At 37.2% G+C, this 26282-nt stretch overlaps 1 protein-coding gene across 7 annotated transcripts in view; it reads left to right on the forward strand.

The window, feature by feature from the left end:
- The window catches only part of FOXJ3 (forkhead box J3), a 125320-nt gene that overhangs the window by 67767 nt on the left and 31271 nt on the right, over nucleotides 1-26282 (forward strand). For 6 of the 7 annotated variants that reach the window (XM_005204917.4, XM_059885181.1, XM_059885180.1 and 3 more), the window contains 2 exons: nucleotides 9330-9413; nucleotides 20301-20402. In XM_005204917.4, coding sequence (XP_005204974.1) covers nucleotides 9330-9413; nucleotides 20301-20402 — 186 coding nt within the window. The remainder of the gene's footprint in view (nucleotides 1-9329; nucleotides 9414-20300; nucleotides 20403-26282) is intronic. The other variant, XM_015466937.3, reaches the window with a different exon arrangement.

Genomic DNA, 26282 nt, shown 5'->3' on the forward strand with positions numbered 1-26282 from the left:
GAAAATCCTGAGCCAGCACAGCCCAGAAATAAATAAAATTTTTAAAAAGTTTCACATTGAAAGAAAAATGATTAAGCTTAGTGAAAAAAGCATGTCAAAAGCTGAAATAGACTGAAAGCTCTTGTGCCAAACATTTAACCAAGTTGTGAGTGCAAAGGAAAGGTTCCTGAAGGAAATTAAAGTCCTCCTCCACTGAACACACAAATAAATGATAAGAAAGCAAAAATAGTGTTAATATTGATATGGAAAAAGTTTTAGTGTATGGATATAAGATCAAATTAGCTACAACATTCCCCTAAGCCAAAGCCTAATCCAGAGCAAGGCCCTAACTCTCTTCAATTATATGAAGGCTGAGAGCTATAAGGAGGCTGCAGAAGAAAAGTCTGAAGCTAGCAGAGATTTGTTCATGAGGTTTAAGGAATGAAGCTGTCTCCATAACATGGGAGTGCAAGGTGAAGCAGCAAATGCTGATGTAGAAGCTGCAGCAAGTTATCCAGACAGTCTAGCTGAGATAATTCTTTGTGATGGCAACACTAAACAACAGATTTTCAGTGTTGACAGAACAGCCTTCTACTGGAAGATGATGCCATGTAGGACTTCTATAGCTAAAGAGGAGAAGTCAGTGCCTGGCTGCAAAGCTTCAAAGGACAGACTGACTCTCTTGTTAGGGGCTAATGTAGCTGGTGACTTTAAGTTGAAGCCAGTGCTCATTTATCATTTTTACCACCACAATACGTCTGACAACATGATTTACTCAGTATGTTAAACCCACTGTTGAGAAAGAAGTGTGTTTCGTAAGGATCTAGCTGCCATAGTGATTCCTCTGATGGATCTGGGCAAAGGAAATCGAAAGTGCTCTGGAAAGAATCCAGCATTCTGTATGGTGTTAGAAACACTCACAAATTCATTGGAAGAGGTCAAAATATCAACAGTAACAGAATTTTTAAAGAGGTTAATTCCAACTGTCATGGATGGCTGGGAGGGGTTCTAGACTTCAGTGGAGAGGTAACTGCAGATGTGAAGTGGAAATAGAGAACTAGAATCAGAAGTGGAGCCTGAACTACTGCAAACTTTTGACAAAACTTCAGTGTTGAGGAATTGCTCCTTAGGGATGAGCAAAGAAAATGGCTCCTTGAGATGGAATCTACTCCTGGTGAAGGTGAAGATTGTTGAAACAACAGCAGAGGAATTTAGCATATTACATAAACTTGGTAGAGAAAGCAGCAACAGGATTTGAGAAGATTGATTCTGATTTTAAAAGAGATTCTGTGGGTAAAATCCTATCAAATAGCATTACATGCTACAGAGAAATAGTTCATGAAAGGAAGAGTCAGTTGATGTGGCAGACTTCATGGTTGTCTTATTGCCACACAGCTACCTCAACTTTAGCACCTACTATGTTGAATAGTCAGCAGCCATCAGCATAGAGGCAAGACCCTCCCTCTGCCAGCAAAAAGATTATAACTACCTGATGGCTCAGTATTGATGGTTAGTATTTTTTAGCAGTAAAATATTTTTAAGTTAAGGTTGTACATTGTTTTTTTTAGACATAATGCTGTTGCACACAATAGACTACAGTATAGTGTAAACATAACTTCTATATGTACTGTGAAACTAAAAAATTCATGATTTGCTTTATTGTGATATTTGTTTTAAATTGTAGTGGTCTGCAACTGAACCTGCAATATTGCCGAGGTATGCTTATAGTACTTTTGTTGGAATTTAACATGGTGTATTACTTAGGAAAAATTTTATAGGGAGCTTGCCTAGCAGTCAGTGAAGGAAGTTAAAGAGACTGATGTCAGTGTGACTTTGATAAGAGTTGAAGTTGCCTCAGCTCCTGAATCAGGTGAAACAAGTGTGGATTTAGCAGACACAGATTTCAAAACAGCCATTATAAATATGTTGAAAGAATTAAAATAAAACATACTCTAATAATTAATTAATGAAGAGAGAGGGAATTTGAATAGAGATGGAAACTAGAAAAGAACCAAAGAAAAATTGTAGAGATGAAAATACAATAACTAAATGAATAATTTACTGAATGGCTTTAACAAAATATTGGATACACCAGAAGAAAAGATCAATTGATCAGGAACATCTGAGAATTATAAATGTATGTGGCCAAAAACAGAGCTTCAAGAAATCAAACAAAAATTATCAGAACTAAAAAGAGAAATCAACAAATCCACAATTTTTAAATTATGGTGTAGTTGATGTAGTGTATTATGGAAGTTTCAAGTGTATCACATAAATAATAGTGATTCACAATTTTTAGTCATATTTATAGTTATTATAAAATATTGACTATATTCCCTGTGCTGTACAATATATCCTTGTAGCTTATTTATTTTACACATATACCCAGGAGTGGAATTGCTGGATTACATGGTAGTTCTATTTTTAGTTTTTTGGGGGGAACCTCCATACTGTTTTCCACAGTGACTCCACCAATTTACAGTCCCACCAGCAGTGTACAGGAGTCCTCTTTTTTTTCACATTCTTTCAACATTTGTTATCTGTGGTCTTTCTGATGATAGCCATTCTGGGTATGAGGTGGTATCCCATCAGCATTTCCCTGATGATTAGCGATGTTGTATGAACTGTTAAATTGACATTAATCCCTTCTAAATGATGAAGTCTTTGAGATGTATATTTTTTGACTAGAGGAATTAGATTAGGAAGAAAAAACAAAAAGATACTTAGGAAATTCCAAACATTTAGAAATTAATGTAGTTCTAACATATCTCTGGGTCAAAGACATCATAAAAATATTAGAAAATATTTGAACTGAGTGATGAGAGCAGAAAATATAAAAATTTAAATACTTTTATTTGAAAAATCAGAAGGGTCCAAAATCCATTACTTTAAGCATCTTTCTTAAGTTAACAAATAAGAACAAGTTGAATCCAAAGTAAGTAGAAGGAAGGAAATAATAAAGGTAAATAAATAAAATAGAAAATAAACAAAAAGCAATGAAACAAGAAGCAACAATGCCAGTCTTACACAAATTCTTACCAAAAAAAACATGAATGAAGAAACAGTTCATTTCGTCAGCATCACCATGATGGCAAAGAAGTAACAGATCTATAGACCAGTATCTTTGTGAACTTAGACCCAGTAATCTTTAACACAATATTAGCAAATTAAATTCATTGATATATAAAAGGGAAAATAGATCATGAGCAGGAAGGATTTGTCCCAAGAATGCATTGCAGGTTGAAATTAAAAAACCAATTGATTTAACTCACCGTGTGAGTAGAAGAAAACTGAAAAAAATAATATCTCAAGTGTAGAAAATTTTTACAAAATTTGATACTTATTCAGCAAGCTAGGTATATAAAGGAATTTCCTTTATTTAAAGACATCTATAAAAAAACCTACATTTTATATCATATTTCATAGTGAGACACTGAATGCTTTTGCTCTGAGATTGAGAAATAAACAAAAATGCTTATATTCACTGTTACCATTGTTCTGTTAAAGGTTCAAGCCAATGAAGGCAAAGGAAAAAAAGACATCCAGGTTGAAAAAGAATATTTCTTATGTTTGCAAGTGACTTTATTGCATATGTAGAAAATCCTAAAGAGTCTGTGGAATAGCTGGTAGAACTAATAAGTGAGTTTCGCAAGTCATAAGATACAAGTCAGTACAGTTTTTTTTAGTTTTAATTTTTTAATGCTATCAATTAATGGTTGGAAAATGAAGTTTAAAAGAAAAGCAGTTCCATTTACAATAGCATCCAAAATAGTGAAATACTTTAGGGATACATTTTAACAAAATATATGCAGCCTATTTATTGAAAATTGTAAAACACTGCCGAGAGAAGTAAAGCAAGACCAAAGTAAATGGAAAGATATAGCATGTTTGTGGAATAGAGGAGTCGTAGATGTCCGTCTTCCCCAAATTGGTTTATAGAGTTAATGCAACCCCAATAAAAATCCTAGCAGGCTGCTTTTTAAGAAATTGACAGACTGATTCTCTTGGTCGTATGGAAATACAAAAGACCTAGAATTGGCAAAACAATTTTTTGGGGGGGAAAAAAGATTGTAGGACTATAGTGCTTGATTTCAAGACTTTCTATATAGCTATAGTAATCAAGACAAAAGGGTATTAGCACAGGGGTAGATGTGTAGGTCAGTGGAACAGAATAGAGTTCAGAGGTGGACTTACATATATATCCAGTTGATTTTGGTAGAGATGCCAGTGTAATTCACTGGGGAAAGGACATAGTCTTTTTCAAGAACTGTTTATGTCTTGGTGGAAGAAAAATTTATATTGATCCTTAACCTCACACTTACACAGAAAGTTAACTGTATATCTACCTCAGACAAAAGACTTGTTATTTAAAAAGTATAAACAATTCTTAAAAATAATCAAAAGTCTTATATAACCTCAATAAACCATATGGTCAAATTTATGAATGACTGCTTTGCAAAGGATGATACCTGGATGCCAGTAAGCACATGCAGAGATGCCTGTCAACATTATTCATGATGGAAATGCACGTAAAAATCACTAAGGTACAACTGCACATCCCCTGCTGCTGCTGCTGCTAAGTCGCTTCAGTCCTGTCCGACTCTGTGCGACCCCTAGATGGTTGTAATTGGTAAGACTTAAATACCAAGTGTTGTCAAAGACATGGAGCAGTTCAACTCATATATTGCTAATCAGTTCAGTCGCTCAGTCGTGTCCGACTCTTTGCTACTCCATGAATTGCAGAAGGCCAGGCCTCCCTGTCCACCACAACTCACGGAGTTCACTCAGACTCACGTCCATCGAGTCAGTGATGCCATCCAGCCATCTCATCCTCTGTCGTCCCCTTCTCCTCCTGCCCCCAATCCCTCCCAGCATCAGAGTCTTTTCCAGTGAGTCAACTCTTCGCATGAGGTGGCCAAAGTACTGGAGTTTCAGCTTTAGCATCATTCCTTCCAAAGAAATCCCAGAGCTGATCTCCTTCAGAATGGACTGGTTGGATCTCCTTGCAGTCCAAGGGACTCTCAAGAGTCTTCTCCAACACCACAGTTCAAAAGCATCAATTCTTGGGTGCTCAGCCTTCTTCACAGTCCAACTCTCACATCGATATATGACTACTGGAAAATCTACTCACATCCATACATGACTACTGGAAAATCCATAGCCTTAACTAGACAGCCTTTGTTGGCAAAGTAATGTCTCTGCTTTTTAATATGCTGTCTAGGCTTGCAGTTAGTCGTTGTCATCTCCAATGGCCAGCCACTGTGCTGCTCATCTCAAGGCTCTTGTCTCCTTTGCAAGGCTTCTTGAACCACCACTGCACTATATGTTAGCAATTCCTGGGCCGATTGCATTGTTGATGTTGCGAGTTGTCTCTGCTGCTTTATGACCCATTTTGAACTTGAATAAAATCACTTGAATTTGCTTTTTGTCTAGCATCATTTCTGTAGTCTAAAATAAATGTAAAATAAACAGCAAGTAATAAATCATTGGTTAAAAAAAATAGAAAAATGCACATTAAAATGATGTATAACATAACCACATTTGTTTAAGAATGTATTCCAATATCAAATGGCAAAGTTCATCAGTGCAAAACCACCATTATGTTTGCACCAACCTAATAAACACGTAGTGGATAGGGTTAGGCTTATGAACAGTTGTTTTCTCTTTTGTTGATCTATTTGTGATAAATTACAGCCAGTCATATTTTGTGTGGAAGGACAGGTACATATTAGTTTTTGTAGTTTTATTAAAATGTTTAATAACAAATCACTGTAATGTTTGGACAGTAAGTGGTTTCTCAGATTAATACAAATATACACACTCATGCAAAACAAACTAAATACTGAAATTCATCATTTCCATGAACAGTGATTTAAACTGTTGTCCATTGAATTTGAGTATTTTTCTTCCTGCTTCACTTTCAACTTTAGTAACAGCTGGGTGTAGAACTTTTTCTTGCTTTGCTTATTTTGAGACCTGCTAGCCTGAACCATAGTTATGAAATTGTTGTTTTAATTGTTAGTGCTTAATTTCTGTAGCATTTACATTTTACATGATTCTTGGCAAGTTTACGTCAGGTCTGGTAGGCTTATTAGCTGAAATGCAGTGACCACTTAGAAAAGATAACGTGGAAGAATGCCCCAGTATGGCTGTGTGTGAAGTGAGATACACTGCCTAGATTAGGACCTGGGGAAGCCTGATGTTACACCCCGTACTTGGCACGGTTTGTGCATTATCTTCCCTCTACCCCCATTCTAACACATGTTTATTGAGTACTTACTCTGTGTCTGATGTGGTACCTGGCACTGTTGATATAGAAATGAGTTTCTATGCTTTAAGGAATTTGTAGCCTAAAAAGGGTGTGCTGTATGTGCATGTGTGTGTGTGCTCTAAGTCACTTCAGTGGTATATGACTCTCTGACCCTAGGAACTGTAGCCTGCCAAGCTCCTCTGTCCATGGGATTCTTCAGGCAGCAATACTGGAGTGGGTTGCCATGCCCTCCTCCAGGGGATCTTCCCAACCCAGGGACTGAACCTGAGTCTCTTATGTCTCCTGCATTGGTAGGTAGTTCTTTACCACTGGTGCCACTTGGGAAGCCCCATAAATAGTATAGAGAGAGCTTGTAGAGAGAGAGATGAATTCTTGAGTATTGTAAAAGGATCAGAGAAGGATTCCTTTAGATAACATCTGAGCTAACATTTGGAGGTGGAATATGAGTTTGTCAGTGGTAAGGTAGCTGTTATAGGCAAGGAGATAAGCATGTAGGACAGGCACAGATGCATGAATGAACATGGTGTATTTAAGGAGGTATATTCAGATAATTCACGCGGGGTACCACGATTGATAGATGAAAGCTGCACTTTCCCTCATTGTCAAATTCCAGTTTCAGTTCAGTCGCTCAGTATCTGACTCTTGGCAACCCCATGAACCCCAACACACCGGGCCTCTCTGTCCATCACCAAATCCTGGAGTCCACCCAAACCTATGTCCATTGAGTCGGTGATGCCATCCAGCCATCTCATCCTCTGTCGTACCCTTCTCCTCCCACCCTCAATCTTTGCCAGCATCAGGGTCTTTTTAAATGAGTCAGCTCTTCGCATCAGGTGGCCAAAGTATTGGAGTTTCAGCTTCATCATCAATCCTTCCAATGAACACCCAGGACTGATCGATCTCCTTTAGGATGGACTGGTTGGATCTCCTTGCAGTCCAAGGGACTCTCAAGAGTCTTCTCCAACACCACAGTTCAAAAGCATCAATTCTTCAGCGCTCAGCTTTCTTCACAGTCCAACTCTCACATCCATACATGACCACTGGAAAAATCATAGCCTTGACTAGACGGACTTTTGTTGGCAAAGTAATGTCTCTGCTCTTTAATATTCTGTCTAGGTTGGTCATAACTTTACTTCCAAGGAGTAAGCGTCTTTTCATTTCATGGCTGTAATCACCATCTGCAGTGATTTTGGAGCCCAGAAAAATAGTCAGCCACTGTTTCCCCATCTATTTGCCATGAAGTGATGGGACCGGATGCTATGATCTTAGTTTTCTGAATGTTGAGCTTTAAGCCAACTTTTTCACTCTCCTCTTTCACTTTCATCAAGAGGCTCTTTAGTTCTTCTTCACTTTCTGCCATAAAAGGGTGGTGTCATCTGCATATCTGAAGTTATTGATATTTCTCCCGGCAATCTTGATTCCAGCTTATGCTTCTTCCAGCCCAGCATTTCTCATGATGTACTCTGCATAGAAGTTAAATAAGCAGGGTGACAATATACAGCCTTGACATACTCCTTTTCCTATTTGGAACCAGTCTGTTGTTCCATGTCTAGTTCTAACTGTTGCTTCCTGACCTGCATACAGGTTTCTCGAGAGGCAGGTCAGGTGGTCTGGTATTCCCATCTCTTCAGAATTTTCCACAGTTCGTTGTGATCCACACGGTCAAAGGCTTTGGCATAGTCAATAAAGCAGAAATAGATGTTTTCCTGGAACTCTTCCTTTTTTGATGATCCAGCAGATGTTGGCAATTTGATCTCTGGTTCCTCTGCCTTTTCTAAATCCAGCTTGAACATCTGGAAGTTCACGGTTCACGTATTGCTGAAGCCTGGCTTGGAGAATTTTGAGCATTACTTTACTAGCGTGTGAGATTAGTGCAGTTGTGGGGTAGTTTGAGCATTCTTTGGCATTGCCTTTCTTTGGGATTGGAATGTTGTCATTGCATTGTCATTGTCAAACATTGCCTGAAAAGCAACCTGGGAAGACTAATTAAATAATAGAGGCCAAGATTAAACTTGATTCTGGTCCTGGCTCTCAAATTCTTGGTTGAACAGGCTTTTATTTTTTTGAGCTTGGATCTCCTCGTTCGTATATGTGGAAACTATATAATATTTGCTTTTCAAGATACTTCTCGAGGAAGTCACAATTTGAGGGCCTGGAATACAGTAGGACATCAACATGTATTTTTGAAAGAGTGGTCTGAGAACTTGTATCAAAAAATAAGGGAGAATGAATAGTTAAAATTAGAATAAACAATAAAAGATATATCTATAGACCATTGCTTCCCAGGGTGCACTTATTGTATAAAATGTGATCAAGAAAGTTGTTTTATAAAATGTTTCACTTACTTGTTTAGTTTTCGTGAGGTCCCAGGTTGCAGAAACTACACATCAGATTCTGGCAACTTCCCTGGTGGTCCAGTGGTTGAGAATCCTCCTTCCAGTGCCTGGGGCGTAGGTTGGATCGCTTGCCGGGAACTAAGATCGTACATGCCATGGGGCAGCTAAGCCTGTGCACCGCAACTGGAGAGCCCTTGTGCTGCGGTGGGGCTTGTGCACTGCAATGAAAAGATACTGACGTAGCCAAATAAATATTTTAAAACATTGTGTAGGCATTGCAAGTTATTACTGCAGAGAAAAGCAAGGAAGCTGGGAAGGAAAAGACCATAAAATAGCAAATTAAAAAATAAAATTAAGGGAAAAAATTAAAAGAAACATTCTCTTTCCCTTGAATGTCATGTGCTGTTGTAATGATCACATATGTTCAAATAAGATTTAGTATATGTACATTTTAAATGTCTTTGGATGGTCATTTTCCTGTTTTTATTTGCCTGTGACATATTTCTTGGACTTGGCTTTTTCAGATTGTGATTTTTTTTAATCTTTAATAATTAGTTATAAATGGACTTTGTTTCTTATGTAAATGTTTACTTTTCCCAGTTGAAAATTAGTGTTTCCTCTCACTCTACTCTCCCATTGTATCTGCAGAATGTTTTCTTTTGAAGCACAGGATTGTGAAAGTCCATGTTTAATGTTACAGAATTGCTGTAATATACTGTTAATATTTGTTTCTTTACCTTTAGGGGTCCTATTGGGCAATAGACACCAATCCGAAGGAAGATGCGCTGCCTACTCGGCCAAAGAAGAGAGCACGATCTGTAGAACGGGTAAAAAGCTCTTTATCACTAGTTTAGTATGATGGGGTTATTATTTTGGAAATATAGATCTCAAAAATTCATATTTGTATAATGCTGTAATTTCCAATATTACAGTAAGTATAACTGTAATGAAGGTAATATTTTACTTGGGTGACATTTTCTGTTTTTTTTTTTCAAAACATTTTGAGACTTATTTGATCCTGACAGCTCTTGAGTGAGGTGGGCAGTTTAGCAATCAGGTAAAAGGGTTTTTGTTTGTTTATTTGTTTTGTAATTAGGGCACAGTTATCTAACTGAAGGTTGAATCCAGGGCTCTTCATTTGCTACTCTTCCCTCTCTGCATCATTGAGGACTGGTTTTAGGTAACAAAACCATTCACTTTGACTGCAGATAATCAGTCTGATTATATTGAATTTTCCTGATTATCCTCAAAATGCCTTTTCCTGATTCCAACTATGTAATAATTATTTTGTGCACAAAACTGTCAGGACCTCAAGCTGGGCTTAAATTGGGATTGGATGAGCCATGAGGTACGGCAGCAATGGAATTTAGTCAGGCAAATTTATGGTGCCAGCAGAGGGAATTCAAGTACTCTAGTTACTAAACTTTGCAAAATTAAAAGTGAACTCTCAGGTCAGAACCCTTTTTGGTTTTTTACAAACCAGAATTTAAAAAGGCTTATATTGATGGTATAGTTTTATGGTAATAGAGTTTTAAGGCTGAGATGATGAGCTCTGTAGGTAATGGTTTGAGAGGAAATGACCTTTGGTTATTGCTGTCAAGCTTTTGTTTTTTTTTAAACATGCGACTTTTTTTTTTTTTTTGGTATCTTTTAAAAAATTTATATTCTATTTTTTAAAGTTTATTTTTAGTTAGAAGAGAATACGGACTTTTATTGTGTGAAAATGTGGAGAACACAGTGTTTAGCAGCTACTGCCAGAATTTGAAGGAAGGGGAGAAGAGTCCACATCATTTAACCCAGAGCGTTAGCATGGATGATTTTATCTTGAGGCTGAAGAATTGTGGTCTCTACCATTTGCTCTCTCCTTCTGAATTTCCTGGAACTTGAATATTTTTGGAAATTTGAATTGGTAGTTGGGTTGACAACTGGGCATTCTGTTTGGATATGAAGCCTGGCTTTTATTCTGTTACCTTGTTTCATAATTCTTAGAGCAATATTTCTTTATTTCTAAGAGCATTCTTTTTTTTTTCTGAAGACCATATTGTCAGTTTTATAATGGAAGTCTATGAAAATATAGTATTCTGATTACAGAATTACATTTTATATACTAAGTATATGTTTTTGAATGTGTATTTGAACATGTATTTTCTATATTTTCTGTTTATATTTTTATCTTTTAAGTTTAAAGCATTTAAAAGATCCAACAATTTGCCTTTGTAATATAGTGCCATAAAATATCCAGTACCAGAGCCTTTCAGTTAGTATAGTATATTTTTGCCTGAGCTTTGTGTTGGTTGCTACTGTAGGAGAGGAGCCTAAAGAAAGAGAACAGCTGTGAGCAGAGTATGTCTAATCAGGGAGACAGATGTTGTTTAATACAGAGTACAAGCTCTCACAAATACTCTGAAAGGTAATATTTTTACAAAACATAATTTTGTGCCCTGATAAACTGATGTGTCTGTACTTGTTTATTTAGAGGGTTTTGGGGGAGCAGGTAGTATTTTTATTAGGACACAATTTGTATTTAAGTGTACTTGTATTAAAGTAGTTACTGGGTTTTATCTAAGGGAGTACCTAAGATGGTCAAATAGTATGATTGTTAAACATTTAGAACTTTTTGTCAAAAACTAAACATGACCCACAGGTTGAAACTTGAAAGAGTTTTAAAATGTAGATGGTAAAATATGTTGACATCCCTGAAAGCTTATTAAACTTCTGAAATGTTATTTCTTTGTCCATGTGTAAACATCACAGTTCTATGTGAAATATTAATGTATGTCACAAATTTTTGAAGAAAGAAGAGTTTTTAATGTAAGAGAAGCAATTTTTAAAAATGCACGTAATAGTATCTTCATGTCTTAAAGGAAAAGTAAAGCATGATTGTTATCTCCAGCCTAGTATTCTTAACACAATTGTCTGGACTATCTTCCTGTTCCCTCCATTTACTTGAATAAACCTCTGTTCTCTTTTGTCCATTGTGGTATTACTTTTTTCTTTTCTTAATCCTTGAATATGTATCAATAAATGCCTTTCATTTTCCTTTTTCTGTTTTCTTTCATCATCTTACCATGTTTTCTTTATTTATCATAAAGTAGACATGAATACCTAAAAAGAATTATTAATAAAGTTTAGCATGGTGAAGATGAATGGGCTCCATGACTAGGATTCCTGTGTTTTCCTTCTGGCCTTACTATTTACATCTTTTGTGACTTTTGGCAAATTGTTAGAATTTTTGAGCTTCAGAATCCTCAACTGTAAAGGAAAAGGATAGAAGTCTTAACAGCTGCCATGGACTAAATGTGTTCCCCTAAATTCATATGTTGAAACCCTAATCCCAGTGTGATGGTATTTGGAGTTGAGGCCTTTGCTAGGTAATTGGATCAGGACTGTGAAGCCCTCATAAATGGAATCAGCGTCATAATAAGAATAGGCCAGAGAGCTGGCTAGCTCTTTTCTGCCATGTGAGAATACCAATGAGGATACCTGCAAAAGAGCTCTCACAAGAACCTCAGCATGCTGGTACCATGATCTTGGACTTCCAGGCTCCAGAACTGTGAGAAATAAATTTCTGTTTTGATAAGCCACCAGTTTATGGTATTTTGTTATAGCAACCTGAATTAAGATAACAGCATAATAAAAATATAATTGAGTTTATGTGGTAGATGTTTTTTAAGAATTTTATGTATATTAAATTATTAATTTTTATAGCAAATCCAAATGATGAAAGTGATAGACACAGATGTTAATTTGTCCAAGGGTACAAAGGACAGTAGTAAGTACCAAGGCCAGAATTACGAACTCAGTCTGCCTTAAGGGTCTGTGCTGTTTACAGTTGCACCACACTGCCTCCAGTATTTGCTGTGCTGAAGATCATAGCACTCAATCAGATTTCTTTTCATCTATACATATCTTATTATGAGATAATGGGCTTTATTTATTTTTGGATCTGAATACTAATTTTTTTATTTAATGCTATTTAAAAGTATTTTTAAGTCAGTTGATATACAACATTATATTAGTTTCAGGAATATAACATAGTAATTCAATATTTTTATAGATTATACTCCATTTAAAGTTATAAAATAATGGCTATATTGCCCTGTGCTATACAATATACCTTTGTTGCTTATTTATTTTATACATGGTAGTTTCTCTTAATCCCATACCCTTTACCTTGCCCCTGCCTTCTTCATTCATCTCACTGGTAACACTAGTTTGTTCTCTATATCTAAGAGTCTGTTTCTCTTTTGTAATTTATTTTTGTTTGTTTTTGAGATTCAGCATATAAGTGATGACATAGAATGTTTGTCTTTGACTTATTTCACTAAGCATAGTACCCTCTGAGTGCATCCATATTGCTGCAAATGGCAGAATTTCATTCTTTTTTATGACTAATATTCCTTCATACACACACAGATTTATATATATATATATATCTCATTTCTTTATCCAGTCACCTGTTGAGGGACACTTACATTGCTTTCATATCTTGACTTGTAAATAATGCTGCTATGAACGTTGGGGTGCATGTATCTTTTCAAATTAGTGTTTTCGTTTTCTTCAGGTATATACCCGGGAGTGGAATTGCTGGATCATATGGTAGTTCTTTTTTTATTTTTTGAGGAACTTTCATATTATTTTCTATAGTGCTGTACCAATTTACAATCGGAGAAGGCAGTGGCATCCCACTCCAGTACTCTTGCCTGGAAAATCCCATGGATGGAGGAGCCTGGAAGGCTGCAGTCCATGGGGTTGCTGAGGGTCAGACACAACTGAGCGACTTCACTTTCACTTTTCACTTTCATGCATTGGAGAAGGAAATGGCAACCCACTCCAGTGTTCTTGCCTGGAGAATCCCAGGGACGGGGGAGCCTGGTGGGCTGCTGTCTGTGGGGTCGCACAGAGTCGGACACGACTGAAGTGACTTAGCAGCAGCAACCTCAGTGGTCCCAGTAAAACATGTATTGTATCCTTCTGATAGTTCATTATTGGTGTCTAGAAAAGCAACAGATGTCTAAATATTGTATCTTACAGCTTTACTGAATTCATTTCCTAGTTCTGAGAGGGTTTTTTTTTTTTTTTTTTTTGGCTACAGACTTTAGGGTTTCTATATATAGTATGATGTTATCTGCAAATAGTGACAGCTTTACTTATTACCTTCCAATTTTTTCCTGTCTGATTCCTGTGGTTAAGGCATCCGGTACTATGTTAAATAAGAAATGGCAAAAGTGCGAATTCTTAGCTTATTCCTGATTTTAAAGGAAAGGTTTTCAGCTTTTCACTATTGAGTATTGGCTGTTAGTTTGTCATGCATGGCCTCCTTTATGCTGATATATTCTTTGTATACTAACTCTGATCAGAGTTATCATTGTATCATAAGTGAATGTTTAGTTTTGTCACATGCTTTTTTTGTGTCTTTATATGTTGTTGAATTTGGCTTGCCAATATTTTGTTGAGTATTTTTGCATCTATATTCGTCAGAGATACTGGCTTGTCATTTTCTTTTTTTGTAGTGTCTTTGTTTGGTTTTGGTTCACCAGATCTCTTCATTTTGAGAGAACCCACCACATTTAATCTATATCTATATATGCGTACACACATATATATAATTCTCATAAATACTATTACAAATGACAACAAATTACTATATAATTAAAGCAACATGTTAGAGCAAGCAGTGGTAACTAAAGTGACTCAAAGTAGAAAATGCTTCTGTGGGAAGGCCTATAGGAAGAGGAGTAAGACTTATAAATTTGATGCAGAAGTATAACTTTTTTACATAGAAAATAGTAAAAGATTGGGGACTAACCTAGTTGGTTCAGTGTTTAAAACCCTGCACTTCCACTTCAAGGGGCACAGGTTTGATCCCTGGTTGGGAAACTAAGATTCTGAATTGTTACACAGAGTGGTTTTGTTGTTTGAAGTGAACTCTTACCACTTGCCTTTCTCTCTCAGGCTGAGTCTGAATGAGGGAGGCTTTAGTTAAAGGTATATATGGGCAGAGGAAGGAATGCAGTCTGCATACTCTCAGAACTCTTAGAACTGGAAAACATTTCAATGGACAAACATATACTGAGTGTACATTGTGTGGGAGGTACTACATGTTGCCTCCATGAGATACATTGAAATATAATTTCTTGAGAAATGCTACTCATTTTTGTAGACCAGAAAGTGTTTCATAAGGGATTATTTTGATCAATGGGTAGGATTTACTTTTTTGTTTTTTAACAGTATTGTTGGAGATAGTTTATGTACAGCTAATTGAATGTTTAAAATTTACAGTTTGAGGATTTTTGTCATGTGAAGTTATTACTAGTTGACGGTATGAACATTTCTTTCACACCCAAAGTTTCCTCATTTCCTGTTGTAACTTGTGCTTCCCGCCAGTCTTGTCCCAGACAACCCGATCTGGGGAGAATTAACATCTTAACAATATTATTTCAAGCCATGAAAGTGTGATATCTTTCTATTCATTACATTGTTAATTTTTCTCAGGAATATTTAGTTTTCAGTGTAGAGGATTTGGATGTTTCCAGTTCAATCATGAATATTTTAGATTTGGATGCTATATGTTTAAAGTTCAGTTTTTTGCTGCTAGTGATAAAAATGTAATTAATTTTTGTACATTAAACTTGTATCCTGCAATCTTGTTAATTCTAGTATTTTTTAAAGATGCCTTGGAATTTCTATAATTATGTTAATAGTTTTCCTGTGTCTTTCCTTCCTCCTCCTCTGTCTATTCCTAGAACCTTACTGCAGTGATGAGAATCTCTCATTTCAAGTCTTTACTTGAAATGAGAAAGTGGGCATCCAGCCTTATTTCCATTCTTAGGAGGAAAGTATCCAGTCTTTCACCCCTAAATATGACATAGTCTGTAGGGCTTTTGTAGATGCTGTTTATCAGATTGAGGAAGTTCTCTAGTAAGCCCAGTTTATTGAGTTTTTATCATGAATGGGTGTAAATTTTTTTAACTGCTCTTTTTGTTCTTTTGAAGTGATTATATGACTTTTCTTTTATTCTGTTTGAGTGTTGAATTACATTGATTGCATTTGAAATGTTGAACTTGTATTCCTTGGATGAACCCTTACTGAGTCATGATATATCATCCCATTAACGTATAGTTGGATTCGTTTGCTAATATCTGAAGGATTTTCGTATCTGTGTTCATGAGGGATGTGGATACAACAAAAATCAGGTAGTCAGAACATTAAAAGATTATGTTCAAGAAAACTAGACCTCTCAAGTTAATGAATTTAGCACTTTTCTATGTATGGGAAGATGCAAGAGTCTGGGCTCATTGAAATCATTCCTTTGATAGATTATGCACCTTAGTATCTAGGGTCAGTATCCTGTTTTTCTCCATCCTGAATCGCCTCAGGGTGCACAGTTGACGGTGGCTGCAGTGGCTGATGGCTTGATGGCCTTATCATCTTCTGTTTACTGATTTGACAGGTGACATTTTTCGTCTCTAGTAATATTGGCTAGATTTTGATATTAGGGTTATGCTAGCCTCATAAAACTGATAGGGGTATATTCCTTCTATTTTCTGAAAAATTAATTGACTGGTAGATTGATATATCTTCCTTGAATATTTGAGAAAATTCATCAGTGAAATCATCTTGACCTGAAGCTTAAGATTTTTTTATGTGTGTGGAGGCTCAGCTTGTAAAGAATCCGCCTGCAATACGGGAGACCTGGGTTCGGTCCCTGGGTTGGGAAGATATCCTGGAGAAGGGAAAGGCTACCCACTTCAGTATTCTGGCCTGGAGAATTCCATGGACTGTTGTAGTCCATGGGGTGGCAATGAGTTGGACACAACTGAGCAAATTTCCCTTTCAGTTTCACTTTTAATAGTTACTTTGTTATGGGACTGTCACATTTTCTCTTTTTATTCCAGTTTTGGTAACTTATGTTCTTAAGGAATTTTGTCCCTTGTATCTAAATGGTTATATTTGTTAGTATAGAGTGGATCATAATATTCTCTTACTTTAATATATATAGAGTCTGTAGTAATAACTCTTTTCATTCTTGATATTGATTATTTGTTTTCTCTTTTTTCTTCATTGGTATAGCTAAAGGTTTGTCAATTTTGTTAGTCTTTTAAGAATCGGGTTTTGTCTTTAAAAGATTTTTTTTCTGTTGGTTTTCTGTTTTTATTTCTATTTTTATCTTTATCATATACTTCTTTTTTATTTCTTTCTCATTTCAGTTCAGTTCAATCACTCAGTCTTGTCTGACTCTTTGTGACCCCATGGACTGCAATACACCAAGCTTCCCTGTCCATCACCAATTCCTGGAGCTTACTCAAACTCAGGTCCATCGAATCGGTGATGCCATCTAAACATCTCATTCTCTGTCGTCCCCTTCTTCCACCTTCAAGCTCTCCCAGCATCAGGATCTTTTCAAATGAGTCAGCTCTTCGCATCAGGTGGCCAAAGTATTGGAGCTTCAGCTTTAGCATCAGTCCTTCCAATGAAAATTCAGAACTGATTTCCTTTAGGATGGACTGGTTGGACCTCCTTGCAGTCCAAGGGACTCTCAAGAGTCTTCTCCAACACCACAGTTCAAAAGATCAGTTCTTTGGCACTCAGCTTCCTTAATAGTCCAACTCTCCCATCCACATATGACTACTGGAAAAACCATAGCTTTGACTAGACGGACCTTTGTTGACAAAGTACTGTCTTGACTTTTTAATATGCTATCTAGGTTGGTCATAGCTTTTCTTCCAAGGAGTAAGCATCTTTTAATTTCATGGCTTCAGTCACCATCTGCAGTGATTTTGGAGCCAAAAAAAAAAAGTCTGTCACTGTTGCCACTGTTTCTCCATCTATTTCCCATAAAGTGATGGGACCAGATGCCATGATCTTAGTTTTCTGAATGTTGAGTTTTTAGCCAGCTTTTTCACTCTTCTCTTTCACGTTCATCAAGAGGCTTTTTAGTTCCTGTTGACTTTCTGTCATAAGGGTGGTGTCATCTGCATATCTGAGGTTATTGATATTTCTTCTGCAATCTTGATTCCAGCTTGTTCTTCATCCAGCCTGGCATTTCTCATACAGTACCCTGCATATAAGTTGAATAAGCAGAGTGACAATATGCAGCCTTGATGTACTCCTTTCCCAATTTGGAACCACTCTGTTCCATGTACAGTTCTGTTACTTCTTGACCTGCATATAGGAGGTAGGTCAGGTAGTCTGGTATTCCCATCTCTCTCAGAATTTTTCACAGTTTGTTGTGATCCACACAGTCAAAGCCTTCAGCATACATAGAAATAGATGTTTTTCTGGAACTCTCTTACTTTTTCGATGCTCCATCGATGTTGGCAATTTGATCTCTGGTTCCTCTGCCTTTTCTGAATCCAGCTGGAACATCTGGAAGTTCATGGTTCACGTACGTTGAAGCCTGGCTGGAGAATTTTGAGCATTGCTTCACTAGCGTGTGAGATGAGTGCAATCGTCTGGTAGTTTGAACATTTTTTGGCATTGCCTTTGGGATTGAAATGAAAACTGACTTTTTCCAGTCCTGTGGCCACTGCTGAGTTTTCCAAATGTGCTGGCATATTGAGTGCAGCACTTTCACAGCATCATCTTTTAGGATTTGAAATAGCTCAGCTGGAATTCTGTCACCTCCGTTAGCTTTGTTCATAGCTTTGCTTTCTAATGCCCACTTGACTTCACATTCCAGGATGTCTGGCTCTAGGTGAGTGATCACACCACTGTGGTTGTCTGGATCCTGAAGATCTTTCTGTTTTTCTGTGTATTCTTGCCATCTCTTCTTAATATCTTCTGCTTCTGTTAGGTCCATACTGTTTCTGTCCTTTATTGAGCCCATCTTTGCATGAAATGTTCCCTTGGTATCTCTAATTTTCTTCAAGAGATCTCTAGTCTTTCCCATTGTATTGTTTTCCTCTATTTCTTTGCATTGATCGCTGAGGAAGGCTTTCTTATCTCTCTTTTCTATTCTTTGGAACTCTGCATTCAAATGGGTATATCTTTCCTTTTCTCCTTTGCCTTTAGCTTTTTTTCTTTTCTCAGCTGTTTGTAAGGCCTCCTCAGACAATCATTTTACCTTTTTGCATTTCTTTTTCTTGGGGATGGTCTTGATCCCTGTCTCCTGTACAATATCATGAACCTCCATCCATAGTTCTTCAGGCACTCTCGTCTGTCAGATCTAATCCCTTGAATCTGTTTGTCACTTCCACTATATAATTGTAAGGGATTTGATTTAGGTCATAACCTGAATGCTTTTTGGTTTTTCCTACTTTCTTCAATTTAAGTCTGAATTTGGCAATAAGGAGTACATGATCTGAGCCACAGTCAGGTCCCAGTCTTGTTTTTGCTGACTGTATAGACCTTTTCCATCTTTGACTGCAAAGAGTATAATCGGTCTGATTTCAGTATTGACCATCTGGTGATGCATGTGTAGCGTCTTCTCTTGTGTTGTTGAAAGAGAGTGTTTGCTATGACCAGTCCATTCTCTTGGCAAAACTCTGTTAGCCTTTGCTGTGCTTCAGTTTGTACTCCAAGGCTAAATTTGCCTGTTACTCCAGGTATTTCTTGACTTCCTACTTTTGCATTCCAGTCCCCTATGATGAAAAGGACATCTCTTTTTGATGTTAGTTGTAGAGGGTCTTGTAGGTCTTCATAGAACCATTTAACTCAGCTTCTTGGGCCTTAGTGGTTGGGGCATTGACTTGTATTACTGTGATATTGAATGCTTTGCTTTAGAAACGAACAGAGATCATTCTGTCTTTTTTGAGATTGTTTTTGAGGGTATTAACTTCAGCGTGCTGATTATACAGGATCACTACCACCACATCTGTGTCCCAGGGTTGCAGGGAGAGGGAAATAGAATGGGGGATAAGCAAATTCTTTTCAAAGACATGACCCAAAAGTTGCACACTTCACTCTTGCTCAAATCCCATTTGTCACACCTTAGTCCCATCAGTGCAAGTAGTTGCAAATGAGGCTGGAAAAGGTGGTCTTTAGCTGGGCACTGATGAATTAATGACTACAGAGATCCATTACTAAAAGGTAGAAGAGGGAGGGATTGGCATTAGGGGACTATTAGCAGTATCAGCTACAGAAGTTTCTCTCTCATTGTAAACTCATTCCATAGCCCATGGTGATTATCAGGTCAGTGGGTGTGTGCTACGTCACTTCATTTGTGTCTGACTCTTTGCAACCCTATGAATGATAGCCCACCAGGCTCTTCTGTCCATGGGATTCTCCAGGCAAGAATACTGGATTGGGTTGCCATTTCCTTCTCCATATCCGGTTGCTGCTGCTGCTGCTAAGTTGCTTCAGTCGTGTCCGATCTGTGCGACCCCATAGACGGCAGCCCACCAGGCTCCCCGTCCCTGGGATTCTCCAGGCAAGAACACTGGAGTGGGTTGCCATTTCCTTCTCCAACGCATCAAAGTGAAAAGTGAAAGTGAAGTCGCTCAGTCGTGTCCGACTCTTAGCGACCCCATGGACTGCAGCCCACCAGGCTCCTCTGTCCATGGGATTTTCCAGGCAAGAGTACTGGAGTGGGGTGCCATATCAGGTTAGTAGTAGCCTATTAAAATATAGTAGAAGATAATTCAGCAAGGAATTTATTTTCAGAAACAAAGTACAAAACTGGATGTTGGAGAATTTTGTGAAATAACTTCAAATTGTGTTAAAGTTGGTGGTTTTATGAGCTAATAATTATTTATTTTGTTCTTGTATTTTAGGCCTCAACTCCATATAGCATAGATTCAGATTCTTTGGGAATGGAGTGTATTATTTCGGGAAGTGCCTCTCCAACTCTGGCAATCAACACTGTGACTAACAAAGTAATTCTTTTTTTTTGAACATTTTTGAAATGTCATTGATAATACATTTTATTCACTTATATAGTAACAACAGGTTTCTTTATGGTTGAGGTTCAAGAAGATATCAGTTTGACCAAACCATACATGGCAGTTTGAAAGCTGAATCCTCAATGCTTTTTAGCTTTACGTAAGTTAGAAGTAAATAAATAATGCTCTGGAAAATTGAAAAATACTTATTGGGAAGCTCTATATTAAATCTAAATTCTTGACATTTCCGGTCCCAAAAACTTTTTTTGAGTACAGCATTTTATTGAATCAGTTTGTTTCAATATCATTGGTTACCCCTCTAAATATGTGATTTAAAAAAAGATTGACAAAGTCCCAGGGCATCAACTGAATCCAGTAAGGTAAATAGTTCAGGCAAACTTCTGGAGTTGATTTGAATGTTGGTCAACATCTTTCATGATATTCAAGTCTAGGTACATACCCAGAAATAATATGAGGTAGTCTACTGCAATTTTTTCTTTTTTAGACAAGGGTCAAAACTTTGTGCCAGCTCATTATTAAGTATACCTGCTGCTGCTGCTAAGTCACTTCAGACGTGTCCAACTCTGTGCGACCCCACAGACAGCAGCTCACCAGGCTCCCCCGTCCCTGGGATTCTCCAGGCAAGAACACTGGAGTGGGTTGCCATTTCCTTCTCCAATGCATGAAAGTGAAAAGTGAAAGTGAAGTCGCTCAGTCGTGTCCCGTGTCCGACTGTTCGCAACCCCATGGACTGCAGCCTACCAGGCTTCTCTGTCCATGGGAGTTTCCAGGCAAGAGTACTGGAATGGGGTGCCATTGCCTTCTCCAAGTATACCTAGTGGGATACAAATATCTCTTTGTATCAAGAGATATTTGAAATGAAGGTAATTTCTTAACTTCATATCTCAAAACCCTATAAAGGCTGTGGGAGGTTCATGAAGTAACTCAGTTCTGTGCATTTGTTTCCTCCTTACTGGACAATGATGGGCACCTTGAGGATGTATATTTCCCACACTTGTACTCATATAATCTGTCAGTCTTGCTTTTACCCTCTCCTCTTGTTTCCCTTGTTTTCACTTGCTCTGTTTTTTAATCTCTCATGCTTGTACTCTCTTGTGCACCTACATAAACACAAACACATACACATACTCAATTGCTATATGTAGTATCTTTCTATTTGTTAAAGTTAATGGACTAACAGAAGACAGGTTATATCAGAGTCAGATTTCTAATTTAGATAGGGAACTGGCAGCTGAGATAAAGAGTAATAATTTTTGTCAGATAACAATATACAGGCTGATGGCATCAGAATCACTTAGGAGAGGGGTGAGTATGTTAGTGTGTATGTTTGTTTGGTGATGGTAGTAATTCCTAGATTCCATTGCAGCCCTACCAAATCAATTACTTTATCTTTATGGAGAGGACCCAGAAACCTGTACTTTAAAAAATCATCCCTGAGGGTAGCCAGCTAGACTTGAGTATTTCTGGTGAAATCTATGGGCTGGAATCAGAAGTATCCAGTACTGTTCTTTGCAGTAGTCCAAGTAGGAGATACTGAGTTCTAAACATGGAAGTTGTGGCTATTAGGAAACAATTAGAAAATAATAATGCTGAGACTTCATGACTATTAGGAGCTGGAGTTTTTGGACTTCTACTTTCAGATATGATAGAATAGCTAGTATCAGATTAACCCTTCTCCCTATCTATATAAAATTACCACTCCATCCCCCACCCCCTGCCTACCAGTTAAAAAGAGGGGAGAGGCATTGGAGAAAAAGATAGAATTTCAGAAGTGAAAATCTCAATAAAAAGGGTAGCACACTGAGATAAGCTATTCATATTTTCCTTTGGGACGTTTCCCACTTCTCAGTGCATGGCATAGGGGCTGAACAGAAAACTGCAAACCTTGAGCAGTCATTGAGCTAGGGAGGTAAAAGCTGAAGTTTGAGGTTGCCAAAGAGCCAGGGCTTAAGGACCATTATCCTGAGGAATCTCAAAAGTGAACCTCAACTTTTAGCAAGCAGTATCCACTTAAGGCTTTTGCTGACCACTAACCTGTGTGTGCTTGGACTCGGACACAGACAAATCAGGTAGAGCTGGCACTAGCCAGGATTCAGCAGTCTCACAGAGAAGGGGGAACAAAAATTGTAGTTTTTCCAGAAGGGAGCTATGGTAATCACCCCAGTATTTCAGATCGATAATTCGGAAAGATTATATTCTATGAGTAAGAGCAAACCAAAAATAACACCAGTTTCAAACTGTTATTAGCGTGGTATGCTAATCTACTTGCCAAAAGGAAACTAAATTCTTTCTGGAAGATAACATATCCTCAGCTTTTTCAAGTTTTCATAAGTAAGGTCTCATTTTCAGGAAAGAATTGTCAGACATTCCAGGAAACAAGACCAAATAATTAAATGCCAAGACAGGGGAAAGAAAAGGATATCACAGTATCCACAAGTGATCTAGATACTGATTTTTAAATAACTGTGACTAATATGTTGAAGAAAATAGGCAAATTATAGAAAATTTAATTGGAATCTGTGTGGAAGAATCAAGAGAACTAAAAAGTATAACAACTGAAATTAAGAATTCAATGGATGGGTTTAAGAGAAGATTAGACCCACCAGAGGAGAGAATCAGTGAACTGGAAGATAGTACAAGATATGCATACTGATGCATGATGGAAAATCCTGGACAATTCATAAAATTTAGGAGATAAATGGGATATCGGGAAAAGCTCTACTGAACTTGCCATTAGGGTTCCAGAGGAGAAGAAAAGGAAATAGAGAAGAAGCAGTGTTTTAATTTTTTAAGACTGATAAAAGATAACACAGTACAGATTCAAGAAGTCCTGAGAAGCTCAGGAAAGACCAATTAAAAGAAATCACTATTAGGCAAATAAAAATCAAACTACAGAAAAACAAGAATTAAAAAAAAAAAACAACTTAAAATCAGGAAAATAACAGGCAACTTTAAAGAAACACACTGAATTCTGAATAGAAATGATAAAAGACACCACCAGAATGAACTTTTTGTAGTGGTGAAAGGAAATACCTGCTAACCCAGAATTCTCAAATTAGAATTTCTATGAAAAAGGGTTAAAAAATAGTCTTTTACAGAAACAAAATGTGAGGGAATGTTACTAGTTCACCCATATTAAAAAAATTAAAGGAGGTTAATTTTTCACATAGAAGGAAAATTGCCCTGTGCAGAAAAGAATGAAGAAAACCAAAAGAATATGTATGTCAGTAAATAGAAATATGTATTCAGTGATTAAAACAATAGCAGTGCTGTTGTATAACACAATGATTTGGAGTCTAAAATGCTTGCAGAAGTTAAAAAGTGCATGACAGTACTAGGGTAAGACAGGAAATGCATGTACTTAATGTCTTCACATTGTGTGGCAAGTAGTAAAAGTACTAACTCAAAGACGTGTAGCAAAATAGAGGGTACTGATTCTTAATACTTCAGTATATATCAGAATAACTAGGAAGGCTTGTTAAAAACTCAGATTCCTGGGCCCTACTCTAAGAATTTCTGATTCTCTTAGTCTGGATTGAGATCTGAAAAACTGCATTTCTTTGAAGTTCTCAGATATTGGTCTTGTATTGGTTCAGGTTGCTTGCCTTATAAACCACTGGTCTAGCTTACTACAAGAATAGTAAAAGAATATTACCAAGTAAGGAAAAATAATAAATCCTTGATTAATCCAAAGTATCCAAGAAAGGAGCAAAAAATGAACAGAGAAGAAATGGGAACACAGGAGAATAAATAGTATTTAAATCTAATTGCATTAGGAAATATGTTAAATGTAAATGCACTGAATATTCAATTTAAAAGCCAAAGAATCTTTTCTGACCACAATAGCATGAAACTAGAAATCAACTGTAGAAAGAGAAATGAGAAAAGAAAAAAAAGATTACATGGCAGCTAAACAACCAGTGCATCCACAATGAAATCAAAGAAATTTAAAATACCTTGAGACAAATGACAAACAACCATACAAAATCAATGGGATGCAGCAAAGCAGTTCTTAGAGGGAAGTTCATAGTGATATAGGCATTCCTCAGAAAAATAAGAAAAGTGTCAAACAACCTACCACCCAAAAGAATTAGGAAAAGAATAAACAAAACCTAAAGTCAGCAGAAAGAAAGAAATAGTAAATAGAAATTTTTTTAAAAAATAGGAAAAAATAAATAAAACCAAGAACTGGTTCTGTGAAAGGGTAGACAATATAAATAAACTTCTGGCCAGGCTCACCAAGCAGAAGAGAGGACCCAAACAAAGTAAGAAGTGAAAGAGAAGTAATAACTGATACTGCAAAAACACAAAAACCCATAAGAGAATACTTTGAACTATACTAAGAAATGGACAAGTTTCTAGAAAAATACACCCTACCAAAACTGAATCAAGAAGAAATACATAATATACCAGAAGTGAAATAGAATCTGTGAGAAAAAAAAAAAAAAAAGAGAAACTCACTGCAGACAACAGTCTAGGACCAGATGGCTTCACTGAAGAAAGCTACCAACCATACCAAGAATTTATACCAGTCCTTCTCAGACTCTTCCAAAAGATTGAAAAGGCGGGGGGAGAACTCTTCTAAAGTCATTCTATGAAGCTCTTATCACTGTGATACCAAAAACAGACATAGACAATAACAAAAAATTACAGGACAATATCTTTGATTCATATAGATGCAAAAATTCTCAACAAAATATTAGTAAGCCAAATCGAAGAATACATAAAAATTCTTAGGTGGCTCAGAATCTGCTTGCCAATGCAGGAGCCACAGGAGACGTGTGTTTTTATCTGGATTGGGAAGATCCCCTAGAGAAGGAAATAGCTACCCACTCCAGTATTCTTGCCAGGATAATCCCATGGAAAGAGAAGTCAGGCGAGCTACTGTCCCTGATTGTGAAAGAGTTGGACATTGCTAAGCTGAGGATGATACTATGATCAAGTCGGATTCATCTCAGGGTCACAAGAATGGATCAGTATATGCAGTATATTTTTAAAATCACTATACTATTCAAAGCAGTCTACACACTTAATGTGATCCCTATAAAATTACCCATGATGTTTTCCACAGAACTAGAATAATCCTAAAATTTATGTGGAACCATAAAAGAAACAGAATTGCCAAAGTAAACCTGAGGAAAAAGAACAAAGCTAGAAGCATAACCTTCCCAGACTTCAGACAATACTGCAAAGCTGTTGTAATCAAAACAGCATGATATTGACAGAAAAACATACATATGGATCAGTGGAACGGAATACAGAGCCCAGAAATAAATCCACCCACCACAGTCAATTAATCACAAAGGTCCATCTAGTCAAGGCTATGGTTTTTTCAGTGGTCATGTATGGATGTGAGAGTTGGACTGTGAAGAAAGCTGAGTGCCGAAAAATTGATGCTTTTGAAGTGTGGTGTTGGAGAAGACTCTTGAGAGTCCCTTGGACTGCAAGGAGATCCAACCAGTCCATTCTGAAGATCAGCCCTGGGATTTCTTTGGAAGGAATGATGCTAAAGCTGAAACTCCAGCACTTTGGCCACCTCATGCAAAGAGTTGACTCATTGGAAAAGACTCTGATGCTGGGAGGGATTGGGGGCAGGAGGAGAAGGGGATGACAGAGGATGAGATGGCTGGATGGCATCACTGACTCGATGGACGTGAGTCTGAGTGAACTCTGGGAGTTCGTGATGGACAGGGAGGCCTGGCGTGCTTCAATTCATGGGGTCGCAAAGAGTTGGAGACAACTGAGCAACTGAACTGAACTGAAGGAGGCAAGAATACACAATTGAGAAAAGATAATCTCTTGAGCAATGACAGAAAGGGAAGAGGAACTGAAGAGCCTCTTCATGAGAGTGAG

Source organism: Bos taurus, chromosome 3 (genome assembly GCF_002263795.3).
Source record: "Bos taurus isolate L1 Dominette 01449 registration number 42190680 breed Hereford chromosome 3, ARS-UCD2.0, whole genome shotgun sequence".
In the NCBI taxonomy this organism is placed as follows: Eukaryota; Metazoa; Chordata; class Mammalia; order Artiodactyla; family Bovidae; genus Bos; species Bos taurus.